The 13,802-nt window shown below is 46.7% G+C and overlaps 1 protein-coding gene across 1 annotated transcript in view; it reads right to left on the bottom strand.

Annotated features, from left to right (window-relative positions):
* trpm3 (transient receptor potential cation channel, subfamily M, member 3) overlaps nt 1-12,788 on the bottom strand; it is a gene marked incomplete at both ends in the record, with an annotated part of 354,059 nt that extends 341,271 nt beyond the window's left edge. Inside the window, 2 exon segments of the mRNA XM_083783495.1 lie at nt 12,550-12,596; nt 12,599-12,788. Coding sequence (XP_083639621.1) covers nt 12,550-12,596; nt 12,599-12,788 — 237 coding nt within the window.
* Between the last annotated feature and the right edge of the window lie 1,014 nt (nt 12,789-13,802).

The raw sequence follows: 13,802 nt of genomic DNA, 5'->3' as shown, positions 1-13,802 counted from the left end.
CGCGTCGCAGCGTGACGCGTTGCGAGATTGTAGATCTGCTATTTTCAGCATGCAACCCAGCATAAAACTGGATCTCTTGGCCACTAGTCCCTTTCTAACATTTTAGTCTAGTTTTTATTTGTTGACGAAATTGTCAGTATATTTAGTCTTAGTTTTAGTCATAGATTCGTTTTTATTTAGTTTTTATTTAGTTTTAGTCAGTGAAAAAAGGTAGTCGACGAACATATTTCGTCTTAGTTTTAGTCGACGAAAACAACACTGCAACAGAGAGGATTTGCGAAACGTTGCGGTGCGTCTCAAAAATGGAGAAATTATTTTTATTGTTATGTCTTTTTTTTAACCACGCTGGAAGTTCAACGGACAATAAAACAAAGAGCAGCAATACAAAGAGATACAGTACGTAACGTACAGAATGTCCATAGTGAAAACTAAAATGTGTTGTACACACAATGACCAAAGATATCTGAATTACGAAGACCAGGTGTGTGTGTGTGTGTGTGTGTGTGTGTGTGTGTGTGTGTGTGTGTGTGTGTGTGTGTGTGTGTGTGGTGGGTGTTCATGTGTGGTCTATGGTTTTGAACTAGAGAAATGGTTGAATGGCACACCCGCCTTCTAAGCGCAAAATATGTCTTGGAAGAGCCACCCATTGACTGATCTAATATACGACAACCTTCCCCGTGTTTCTTCACTAGTCCGATCCAGAAGAACTGCAGTTTGCCGGCCACTGCTACAGAGCTGACAATGAGGTTATATCTTCCCTTCTTCTCTGGAGTCCTGCCTCAAGGCAGACCAGAGGTAGAAAACTGTCGGTCCCTGATGTCATTGCTAGGGACACATGCTTCAGTAAGCAGGAAACTGGGGATGGCAATGAAGGACCGGGAAGTCTGGCGTGGCATTGTGAAATCAATGATGATGATGGTTTTGAACCCTTTTCATATCAAGGCACCATTATTCATTCGGCATTTGAGCCGCGCACACACACACACACACACACACACACACACACACACACACACACACACACACACACACACACACACACACACACACACACACACACACACACACACACACACACACACACACACACACACACACACACACACACACACACACACACACACACACACACACACACCAAAGGTTTCACGGTAAACTGAAGTAAGTGCCATGGTAACTATACAGATGTACTCGTGACCTTCTCACTAAAATGTCTGCCTCGCTTTTCTCTCCATCCACACAAAGCTGAGCCTCCCGTCTGCAAAGTTCACATGCGTGCGTGTGTGCATGTGCGTGTGTCAGTGTGTGTGTGTGTGTGCGTGCGTGCGTGCATGTGTGTGTGTGTGCGTGCACATGCGTGCGTACGTGCATTCGTCGGTTCGATGGATGGTAAAACTTCAAGCTGTCCCTGAAGGTGATTGTTCTACGTGTCAGAGTTTGGTATAGCACTCGTTTTCGACAATAAGGCCTCCTGCATTATGTGACGTTTATAAACAGGTGGTGGATGGACCATTGAGTGATTTCCAAACGAGCGCTTCCAAACTCCGTACAGTTATAAAGCAGTGGTTCCAAAACTTTTTCATGTCAAGGACCCCCAAATTGACACTAATTATCACCACGGACCACCCCATTTGAAAAGATATGCCAGGGACGCCCATAAGAGAAGATTTTTTTACGGCTCTAGCAGTGATTCTCAACGGCGGCGGTGGCGGCGGTGGCTCAGGGGTAGAGTGCCTGGATGGTAACCGTAAGGTTGCCAGTTCGAACCCGGGCTCCCCCAGAGTTACTGTCGAAGTGTCCTTGAGCAAGACACTGAACCCTAAAATGCTCCCGATGTGCTAGTTGGTGCCTTGCATGGTTTCCGCTGCCATCGGTGTATGAATGTGTGTGTGAATGGGTGAATGTAATGCACAATCTCTGTAAAGCGCCTTGGATAAAGGCGCTATATAAATGCACCATTTACCATTTAAGATACTCTTAAAGAACAGAATGTCGCCCACTTAACTATTTCTCAGCTCTTCTACCGCCGTCTCTGTTAAACGCACCGAGACGACCTGGAGGACGAGATGTGACACTTTCTGCAGATTGAAGCTCAGGTCCTCTTCAGAGAAAAAAGTATAGCCTATTGCCTCTGCAAAACTGATTTTCAAAGCATTAAAAAAACAGAACTACTTTCTGGCCTTGACAGCCCATATATATCCAAACAGAAAAGTCCTATAGTCTGATTGTATTGAACAACGTTAAACTCACCAACATTGCAGCTTATCGGAATGCTTGAATTATTCTCCTCTTTCTATCAGCAGTAGTTTTTGTTTGCTTAATAAAAACATCCCATTGAAGTGGGGCGGCGGTGGCTCAGGGGCAGAGTGGCCGGATGGTAACCGCAAGGTTGCCAGTTCGAACCCGGGCTCCCCCAGTGTCAAAGTGTCCTTGAGCAAGACACTGAACCCCTCCCTACTTGCTCCTGATGTGCTGGTGAGGTGCCTTGCATGGTTTGCTCCGCCATCGGCGTATGCATGTGTGTTTGTGAATGTAATGCACAATCTATATAAAGCATTTATATAGCGCCTTGGATAAAGGCGCTATATAAATGCACCATTTACCATTTAGGGGCGCTTTATCAAACATCATCATACATCACATGCCGTGGTGCTCAGCCAATCAAATCATCACAAATGTCATTCCGGCCAATCACTTTTTGGCGTCTTCACTTTTCCGGCCTCACATATTTATCCTCAATATCTACTTTGCTCAGCCAATCAAATCATCGCTACGGGGTGCTCAGCCAATCATCAAGCCAATGTTTGTGTTCACACCAGAGTAATATACAGTAGTAAGAGAGTGGCGACACCAGCGTTGACTCCCATTGTAACAACGGAAGTGCTCATTTTATCTCAAAGGGATAGTTCCAGCCAATAGGAGCAATGTTTGGAACCATAGCCCATAGGCACCAACTTTTCGGCGAGACCAAAACGCGTCGCTACTCTCCTACTCTAAACGCTGGTTCACACAAACCCTCAAAGCTGGGCATAGGAGGGGCTAAAACAATCCACCGTAGACATGTCATGAGCTACTTTCTGTCAATACATTGTGCAGTGATTGTTCTACGTGTCAGAGTTTGGTAGCGCTCGTTTTCGACAATAAGGCCTCCTGCATTATGTGACGTTTATAAACAGGTGGTGGATGGACCATTGAGTGATTTCCAAACGAGCGCTTCCAAACTCCTTACAGTTATAAAGCAGTGGTTCCAAAACGTTCTCATGTCAAGGACCCCCAAATTGACACTAATTAGCGCCACGGACCACCCCATTTGAAAAGATATGCCAGGGACCCCCCATAAGAGAAGATTTTTTACGGCTCTAGCAGTGATTCTCAACCCGTTTAATTTCAAGGACCCCCAGTTTGACATGCATTAGTCTACGGACCCCCATTTAATGGTATTTATATCTCAGGGACCCCCAATTTATATTGTAAATTCAATGTTCATTTAATTCTGTACAAATGGAACCAAAATGGACCCGTTAACTCTCAGAGTTACAGACCCATAAGGGTCCATTTAACTATGGGAAGCAACGGTTCTCATCCTGGTGTGCGGGCGCTATGCACCTTTAAAGTGAAGTAATGTAGTCTCTTTAGCCCAGCAGCCAGCTGTCAATGAGTGTTACCTAAGTCCTCTGTCTCACACGCGCGCGCACACACACACACACACACACACGCACGCACGCACGCACGCACACACACACAAAAAAGTATATACGCCTCTATACTTAGTCTGTTTCCAAGCTACTGTTGCCACCCTAGACCCACAGTACCACCCACACACACACCCACACAATAATAAGTGTAATGCAGTGCACACACACACACACACACACACACACACACACACACACACACACACACACACACACACACACACACACACACACACACACACACACACACACACACACACACACACACACACACACACACACACACACACACTTTAACCCTGCGGTTATAGCAGCAGAGGAGCTGTGAAGCCTAAGCACTATAATAAGCAGATTAAAGCAGTGAGCTGCAGTATGCTGGTATGCCAGCCAGGGCCATAGGAATTTACCAGGATAATAATAATATTGTACTTTTACTCCACTACATGTATTTGGAAACTTCTTTACTAGTTACATTAGTTGGATTTTGATTATTAATGACAAAGCATACAGTAACCACTTCAACCCTATTTACATTTTGGCCATTTTAGCCAGTTTCTAAGCAACTGGCAGAGCCCCAACGTTTTAGGTTTTTTTTTGTCCTCCTCCCTCTCTCCTTTCAATTGCATTTTTATTCCATCAATTTAACCGAGCAGAAAAAGTCGTCACACCATCGAGTTTTTTTTTTTTTTTTTTTTTGCCCCATGTGAGCGTGTGTACAGAATTCAAACGGTATAATTGTTAGTAATCTATTTTGGGCGGGAACCCCTTTTGGTGTTAGCAGTATGTTATGCTTTAGCTATTGAAAAAGAGCAGATCTACAAGCTCATAGCGCACCACCGAGTGGCACGCTACGAGCTTGTAGGTCTGCTATTTTTGAAAAATCGAAGAACCACTGACATAGAAACATTGCTTTTTCAGAAAACTGTCAGGATGTAGAAGACATTTTTAGAATCTGATCTCAGGTCAGAATGGGTTGAGGACAGAAGTGATTCTGACCTTGATACACTCCGCTGCTGTATGCAACAGTGTTGTTCTCGTCGACTAAAACTAAAACTAAGACGAAAATAGTCCGTCGACTACCTATTTAAATGGAAACTAAACGAACACTAAGCTATGATGACTAAAACTAAGACTAAATATATTGACAATTTCTTCAACAGATAAAAACTAGACTGAAATGTTAGGAAGGGACTTGTGGACAATATAAGTCATTTTGCACTTGCTGAAAATAGCCAATCTACAAGCCCACACCACGTCACACTGTGAGCTTGTAGATCAGCTATTTTCAGCAAGTGTAAAATCAGTCATTACGACGGCATCAAGGCCCAACAAAATACATTTCAGTTGACTAAATCAACTATAGATTTAGTCGACTAAAACTAGACTAGCACTAAAACATTCCAGGTGACTAAAATGTGACAAAAACTAAAATCAAAATGTGCTGCCAACAACAACATACTGGCATGCAATGAACAGAATCCAGTGATATGGAAACCAAAAACATAGTTCCGTGTGATAGAGGGGTCAAAAGCCGATCTGCATACACCCCTCACCCCTCACTGCAGGTGCGAAATCGGGTAGGAAAAACGGGGTTGCGGGACAGACACACATAGCTGTTCATTGGAACGCACGGTATCGCTCAAACACACAAAAGAAACAACATTCCTCAGTCACCGTGTGACATCCAATTATAACAGGCAGGAATATGGAGTATTGTGTGGCTCTGTCTGGCCCCAACCTCTCACGGCAACAGAGAACACAAGGACAGCAGCTGTCCTTCATCCTGCTGCTAAAAGGAAGCTAATGTGCTAATGCAGCTAATAAAGCTTAATGAAGCTAAAGCTAATGAAGCTAATGTAAAAGCTAAGCTCATTTAATTGACACAATCTGCTGCAGGTGCGCCTGTGAGCTGGCAGAGCCAGCTCTGTCAGCCCACTCACAGACACCTTGATCCCGCCCCCCCTGCCACAATGACTAAAACTAAATGAGGTTTCATTCCACAGACTATGACTAAAACTAAAATAGAAATTTGCTGCCAAAAACAACACTGCTTCAAATGTAACGACACAAAGGCCGCATGCTGCTGAACAACACTTACAACACAAGAGGAGCAATACACTCGTTTGTGGAATTATGGGCCAGATCAAAATAATTTCAGTTTGATCGTATAAGCTCATTATTCCATTCAGGACGGGAACCCCTTTTGGTGTTTTAAGCAATATGTTATACTAAACAATAGCAGACCTACAAGCTCATAGATCTGCAATTTTTAAACGTGAAAATGCGGCATAAATCTTTGAATATATATTATTTCAGAGCTTTTTTTTTTAACTCAAATCTTTGCTTCCTGTCGGGGGTCCCTGGAACAACATATCTTCAGATGCCAATTACATATAATTTTGGGGCTCCTTGACATGTAAATGTGGAGAACGACTCACAAAGAAAGATGGTTTTTTTTCAGAAAACTGTCAGGATTTAGGTCTAAATGGGTTAAACAGAGTTATACAATGAATGGACTTAATGAAATAATTCACCTCCATGTTGTCCGCCTAAACCCTGCAGCTTATGGACCAACAGGACTAACACATTAAGACCCTGAGGTCAATTCTACAAAATGCCTTCTTAATCCCAACGGTTTTCTGACAAACATAATGTGTTGTAATTATATTTGTCCGCGGAGTAAAAGTAGTAGTAAGTAGCCTTGCCGAGCCATGAGGCCCATAGGGGCAGGAGCCTATCTCTTGTTTCTGTAGCCATGAGGCCCATAGGGGCAGGAGCCTATCTCTTGTTTCTGTAGCCATGAGGCCCATAGGGGCAGGAGCCTATCTCTTGTTTCTGTAGCCATGAGGCCCATAGGGCAGGAGCCTATCTCCTGTTTCTGTAGCCATGAGGCCCATAGGGGCAGGAGCCTATCTCCTGTTTCTGTAGCCATGAGGCCCATAGGGCAGGAGCCTATCTCCTGTTTCTGTAGCCATGAGGCCCATAGGGCAGGAGCCTATCTCCTGTTTCTGTAGCCATGAGGCCCATAGGGCAGGAGCCTATCTCCTGTTTCTGTAGCCATGAGGCCCATAGGGGCAGGAGCCTATCTCCTGTTTCTGTAGCCATGAGGCCCATAGGGGCAGGAGCCTATCTCCTGTTTCTGTAGCCATGAGGCCCATAGGGGCAGGAGCCTATCTCCTGTTTCTGTAGCCATGAGGCCCATAGGGCAGGAGCCTATCTCCTGTTTCTGTAGCCATGAGGCCCATAGGGCAGGAGCCTATCTCCTGTTTCTGTAGCCATGAGGCCCATAGGGCAGGAGCCTATCTACTGTTTCTGACTGCAGCCATGAGGCCCATAGGGGCAGGAGCCTATCTCCTGTTTCTGTAGCCATGAGGCCCATAGGGGCAGGAGCCTATCTCCTGTTTCTGTAGCCATGAGGCCCATAGGGCAGGAGCCTATCTACTGTTTCTGACTGCAGCCATGAGGCCCATAGGGGCAGGAGCCTATCTCCTGTTTCTGTAGCCATGAGGCCCATAGGGGCAGGAGCCTATCTAATTTTCTAATATTAAGCATGTGTGTGCATCCTCGAGTTGCATGCGTGCAGTGGTGTCATGATGTTCTTTTTATACTGGTGCCACAGCGTTTTAATGATGCCACATGCACGCGTGCATGCACGTGTGCATTGCAGAACAGAACACACCAGCTGATATAGCCTAAGCCTATTGTTAGTGTATGAGAGTTTTAGACACAAACACAAAAGTAGACTTAAAATACTGCACACATTTTCAGATGGGGATCCGTGGCCAAATACAGATAATTCTGGAGGTCCTCAATTGATATGAAAAAAGTTCAGCACCACTGACATAGAAACTTTTTGTTTTATAGAATCGGCCTCAGGTCTAAATGGAGGAAGCAATAACCCATAATCTCCCATCTCTCCCCATGCAGTCACAGTTAGAGGAGTTTGCAATTAATGTAGAATTATGTGCAGGATCACGTAAATTCATAGATGTGAGGGGGCTCAATTTAACTGTCTAAACTTTCTTTTGAATATTACATTTGAAAAAAAATCTCTCTCTCTCTCTCTCTCCCCCTCCCTCCCCCCTTATGCCAGTGTGTGCCTAAGCTTGCCTATATCCCTGAAGTACAGCGTTAATTTTCGAAAAAGACAAAATATTTAGAATATAATAATCGGTCCCTGCCACCGACAGAGAGAGAGAGAGAGAGAGAGAGAGAGAGAGAGAGAGAGAGAGGCGGGGTGACGCGGGGGGTACCGTCTGCACCCTCACTTTGAGAGTGAGTGTGTGTGTGTGTGTGTGTGTGTGTGTGTGTGTGTGTGTGTGTGTGTGTGTGTGTGTGTGTGTGGGGGGGGGGGATCATAACCAAGCAACAAAAATTCCTACGGGACCATGCTTAGCTGAGCTTCTCTCCTCTGAGGCAGGGGTGCACGCACGCACGCACACATACGCACGCACGCACACACACAGTATCTGGTGTCACTAATAATCCCCTGCTTAAAAGAACATATACATGACATGCCATAAATAAGATATCAGTGAAACATGCTGTATATAATTATATACTCTACGTGTTACATGTTAATTACCTGCATGTGACCAAAGATACAGGGATTATGCATGTAGCTGCATCAAAGCCTTCCACGCATGCACACGCATACGTGTGCACGCATGCACGCACGCACTGCACACAATAATAATCATGTATGCAACATTTCCCCTGCAACGTGGGTGTGTGTGTGTGTGTGTGTGTGTGTGTGTGTGTGTGTGTGTGTGTGTGTGTGTGTGTGTGTGTGTGTGTGTGTGTGTGTGTGTGTGTGTTTGCATGTACTGTAGCTTGAAAGGTTTTTGTCTACTGGGGACCGGCCAGACAAACAAAACGCTCCACCTCCCAACTCCCAAATAAGATATCGCTGGCGAACCTTATATACTAATACTAATAATAATAGGGATGCAATTATAGTTGATTTAACGGACAGATGGAAAAAACATGAAAATAGCTGAAAATGCAGATCTGCAAGTTTGTGAGATTTATATTTTTGAGCAAAACAGGGCGTATTCGACTAGATGGTAGTCTTTTACGCATGCACGCACGCACGCACGCACGCACCAGGCTGATGGAAGATGCCATGTAACCTACATTATTATTATTTTTTTATATATTTTTTTGCGGCTTACGCCTTTTATTGATTTTTGAAGGGACAGACAGTAGGCTGACAGGAAACGGGAGAGAGATGGGGGGAAGACATGCAGTAAAGCAGTAAAGGCCGTGTCGGGCTCGGGAGTCGAACCCGCGGCACACTGCGACTGGATTACCAGTCAGGTGCCCAGACCGTTACGCCACGGCCTGGGCCGTAACCTACATTATTGATCAAACTTTCAACACACTCCAAAAACACCAATAGCCTTGAAGCTGCAAAATATGGAGAAAGGAAGGAAATGAGAACGTTTGAGCGCGTCCGTGTGTGTGTGTGTGTGTGTGTGTGTGTGTGTGGGTGTGTGTGTGTGCGTGCGTGCGTGTGTGTTTTCGTGTGTGCGAGAGAAAGCAGAGAGAGAAAGCAGAGATACCAGCATACAAACAATTTCTCTCTCACAAATCAATCGATATTTACTAAGGTTTGTAAGCGTGGTTTGGTTTGTGAGCCTCGTGAGGAACTGAGAAGAACTACAAAACTTCTACGGGTCAATTCTTCAGGTCATGCACCCGACCACTGACCCTGCCAAACACTGTAAATGGTAAATGGTGCATTTATATAGAGCTTTTATCCAAGGCGCTTTACATAGATGTGCATTTCACACACACACACACACACACACACACACACAGATGGCAGCGGAAACCATGCAAGGCACCAACCTGCACATCGGGAGCAATTAGGGGTTCAGTGTATTGCTCAAGGACACTTCGACAGTAACTCTGGGGGAGCCCGGGTTCGAACTGGCAACCTTGCGGTTCCCATCCAGGCACTCTACCCCTGAGCCACCGCCGTGCTATAGAGCAGTACGTGGTTCCCATCTTTATCAGGTCAAGGACCCCCAAATTGACAATAATTAGCCCTGCGGACCCCCATTTGAAGATATATACCAAAGACCCCCCATAAGAGAAGATTTGTATGGCTCTAGCAGTGATTCTCAACCCGTTTTAATTTCAAGGAACTTTGACCTGAAATAGGCTACGGACCCCCATATAATGACATTTCTATCTCTGGGACCCCAATTTATATTTTAAAATCAATGTTAATTTAACTCTGAGAGTGTATACAAATGGCATTTGTACACACTCTCAGAGTTAGAGACCCATAAGGGTCCATTTGGTTTCAAACTATAATTTAACTGGGGACCCCCTGGAACTCCCTCAAGGACCCCTGGGGGTCCCCAGACCCCACTTTGGGAACCACTGCTAGTATAGAGCACCGAAGTCTGACGTCAATATTGTCAGAGGGAGCTGTTCCCAGGGTTCATGTACTGTTTTATTTGTATTATAATCCCCATAGGGGGTCTTGTATGGCCTCATATAATAACTGTGTTTGATCATTATAATCCTCATAGGGGGATAATAGATCGCGCCATATAAGAACTGTGTTTGAAAAATAAACATGTCATCCCGGCCGTTTCACTCATGTGGATATGAAGAATCAACTGACTGAGAGAAAACGCTATAACAGACTGTATCAAATATGAGAGAGACTGACTGTCGTAAAATGACACGTCCTCCCCGACAATATCGCTGAGGCAGCTTGTTTATTTTTGGACGACAACTCTTATACGAGACGATTTTAAGATGACTCCGTATTATCCTCCATAGAGAAAAAAAACAGGGGATGAACGAGTGAGGTCAGGACTTCGGCGTTCAATACGGTCCAATCAGAAATCCATCCATCTGTTATATCTCTCTCGACCCACTGACCATCTGAACTCCTCCCTGCTATCTGACACATGTCACTGTCTACATCAGAGGTGGGCAACTTTGACGATGGAGAGGGCCACCATAGTTCCACACTCACTCCAGGGGGCCACTATATTTCCACACTTACTCCAGAGGGCCACCCATAGTTCCACACTCACTCCAGAGGGCCACCATATTTCCACCCACTCCAGAGGGCCACTATAGTTCCACACTCACTCCAGAGGGCCACCATAGTTCCACACTCACTCCAGAGGGCCACTATAGTTCCACACTCACTCCAGAGGGCCACTATAGTTCCACACTCACTCCAGAGGGCCACTATATTTCCACAATCACTCCAGAGGACCACTATATTTCCACTCACTCCAGAGAGCCACTATAGTTCCACACTCACTCCAGAGGGCCACTATAGTTCCACACTCACTCCAGAGGGCCACTATAGTTCCACACTCACTCCAGAGAGCCACTATAGTTCCACACTCACTCCAGAGGGCCACTATAGTTCCACAATCACTCCAGAGGACCACCATAGTTCCACACTCACTCCAGAGGGCCACTATAGTTCCACACTCACTTCAGGGCCACACACACATGACGTCAAACCCTGCCCACTTATAAGAGACTGGAAATGTGTACCGTTACATATGTGGTGGCGGTGGTTCTCAGAGTGGGGGTCCATGGAAGGACCCCTCAGGGTTACTCGAGGGGGGGGGGGGTGGTTGGGGTCACTAATGGACCCTCACAGGTCAGTAACAATTGCGTTACCGGTCTGTGACTCTGTGACAGTGTACAGATGTAACTACAGATGACTCTGTGACAGTGTACAGATGGAACTACAGATGACTCTGTGACAATGTACAGATGGAACTACAGATGACTCTGTGACAGTGTACAGATGGAACTACAGATGACTCTGTGACAGTGTACAGATGGAACTACAGATGACTCTGTGACAGTGTACAGATGGAACTACAGATGACTCTGTGACAGTGTACAGATGGAACTACAGATGACTCTGTGACAGTGTACAGATGGAACTACGGATGACTCTGTGACAGTGTACAGATGGAACTACGGATGACTCTGTGACAGTGTACAGATGGAACTACGGATGACTCTGTGACAGTGTACAGATGGAACTACAGATGACTCTGTGACAGTGTACAGATGGAACTACAGATGACTCTGTGACAGTGTGCAGATGGAACTACAGATGACTCTGTGACAGTGTGCAGATGGAACTACAGATGACTCTGTGACAGTGTGCAGATGGAACTACAGATGACTCTGTGACAGTGTGCAGATGGAACTACGGATGACTCTGTGACAGTGTGCAGATGGAACTACAGATGACTCTGTGACAGTGTACAGATGGAACTACGGATGACTCTGTGACAGTGTGCAGATGGAACTACGGATGACTCTGTGACAGTATACAGATGTAACTATACTGTGACTCTGACCTCTGACAGTGTACAGATGGAACTACACGGATGTCCCGATCACCTTTCTTTTGCTCCCGTTACGATGATTACGATCATTTGATTTTGAGTATCTCTGTCGATACCGATTTTTCGCGATCAGATTTATAGTTTTATATAGAACACTTATGCCATATGATATCACAATAGTTCAATATCCCAAATCACAGACAATATCCAGTCTAATATCATGATGTGGGTGAAATATTGATATACTATAGGGATGTCACGATCAGGTTGTCTTGCTCGGGAAAACCATGAAATGGAACCAAACCCTAAACCCTAAAATGGAACCAAAACTGGTTCCATGCGTGACACTGACAGAGTCATGGGAGACTTGCACAACCACATACTGATATTAAAGATCTTCACCTCTCCTCCTCCTCCTCCTCTCTCCACCACCCAGGTGGATGGGGCTCAAAGCCCCCCCAAACCCCCCCTGACGGTTTACCCCCCACAGGGGGTCTTACCGGTGGCTGCTGGGACCCGAGGGCCCCCCGCTTGGTGGAGCCCCCCGGGAGCTGATCCTCTTCCAGGACTCCGAGAAGCGGCCCCTGCTCGTGGCGCGTCCCCCAGGACCCCCTCCTCCCCCTCCTCCTCCTCCTCCCGCGCCGGGGGGGGCCCCGGCAGAGGAGTCGTCCCCCCGCGCCGAAAACGTCCGCTCCCGCCGTCCGTCGCGCCTCTCGGCCCACTTCTTCTTAGACGCCATGATGGAAGAGGAAGCTCCGTCAGAGTTTGACGGGGGTGATGTCCACTTCCTGGGTGATGACCACTTCCTGGGTAAGCTCGGTCAGAAGGTGACACAGTGATGACCACTTCCTGGGTCAGCTCGATCAGAAGGTGACACAGTGATGACCACTTCCTGGGTCAGCTCGATCAGAAGGTGACGCAGTGATGACCACTTCCTGGGTCAGCTCGGTCAGAAGGTGACGCAGTGATGCCCACTTCCTGGGTCAGCTCGGTCAGAAGGTGACGCAGTGATGACCACTTCCTGGGTGCACCGGAGAAAAGGGAAAGGTGCTCAAACAAACGCTGTGGCTGTCATGATGGTCGCCGGTCCGTTCCCCCTGACTGCCCCTCCTCCTCCTCCTTCTCTCTCTTCCAAAACTTGGAGACTTCTTTCCTTTTTTTTTTCCTCCCTTTGAGTTCCCCTTAAACTCCTTTCTCTGGTTCCGTTTCGGTTGAAGCGTCCGAGAGGAAATTATCCGTCTCCTTAAAATTCCTTCACTTTTTTTTTGTACAATCCTCCGCGCGTGTGTGTGAGAGAGAGCTGAGAGCGAGAGGGGAGGGGGGAGGGGTAGGGGTGCCGGGACGCAAATTGCACCTTGACTTTCACAGCCCGCGCAGCCTGCCGCTATTCTGTGTTGTCCTTGTAGTCCGCCGCTGGGAGGGAGAGAGAGAGAGAGAGAGGAGGGGTGACGCGGAGGGTGCCGTCTGCAGCACCCTGTTGCATGTGCAGCTACTGTGGCACTGATCTTGATATTGAGTCGCCTCCTCTCAGGGAGAGAGAGAGAGAGAGAGAGAGGAGAGAGAGAGAGAGAGAGAGAGAGAGAGAAGAGAGAGAGAGAGAGAGAGAGAGAGAGAGAGAGAGAGAGAGAGAGAGAGAGAGAGAGAGAGAGGGGGGGAGAGAGGGGGAGAGAGGGGTGTGTGTGGGGGGGGGGGGGTGTGGAGAGTGCATCTCGAGGGTGGGGAGATGAGGGACATCGGGAGAGAGAGAAACAGA

This window comes from Protomyctophum parallelum (assembly GCF_964188405.1).
Source record: "Protomyctophum parallelum genome assembly, chromosome: 15".
Lineage (NCBI taxonomy): Eukaryota > Metazoa > Chordata > Actinopteri > Myctophiformes > Myctophidae > Protomyctophum > Protomyctophum parallelum.
Note: the sequence above shows the minus strand (reverse complement) of the source record. Positions and strands in the feature narration are given on the sequence as shown.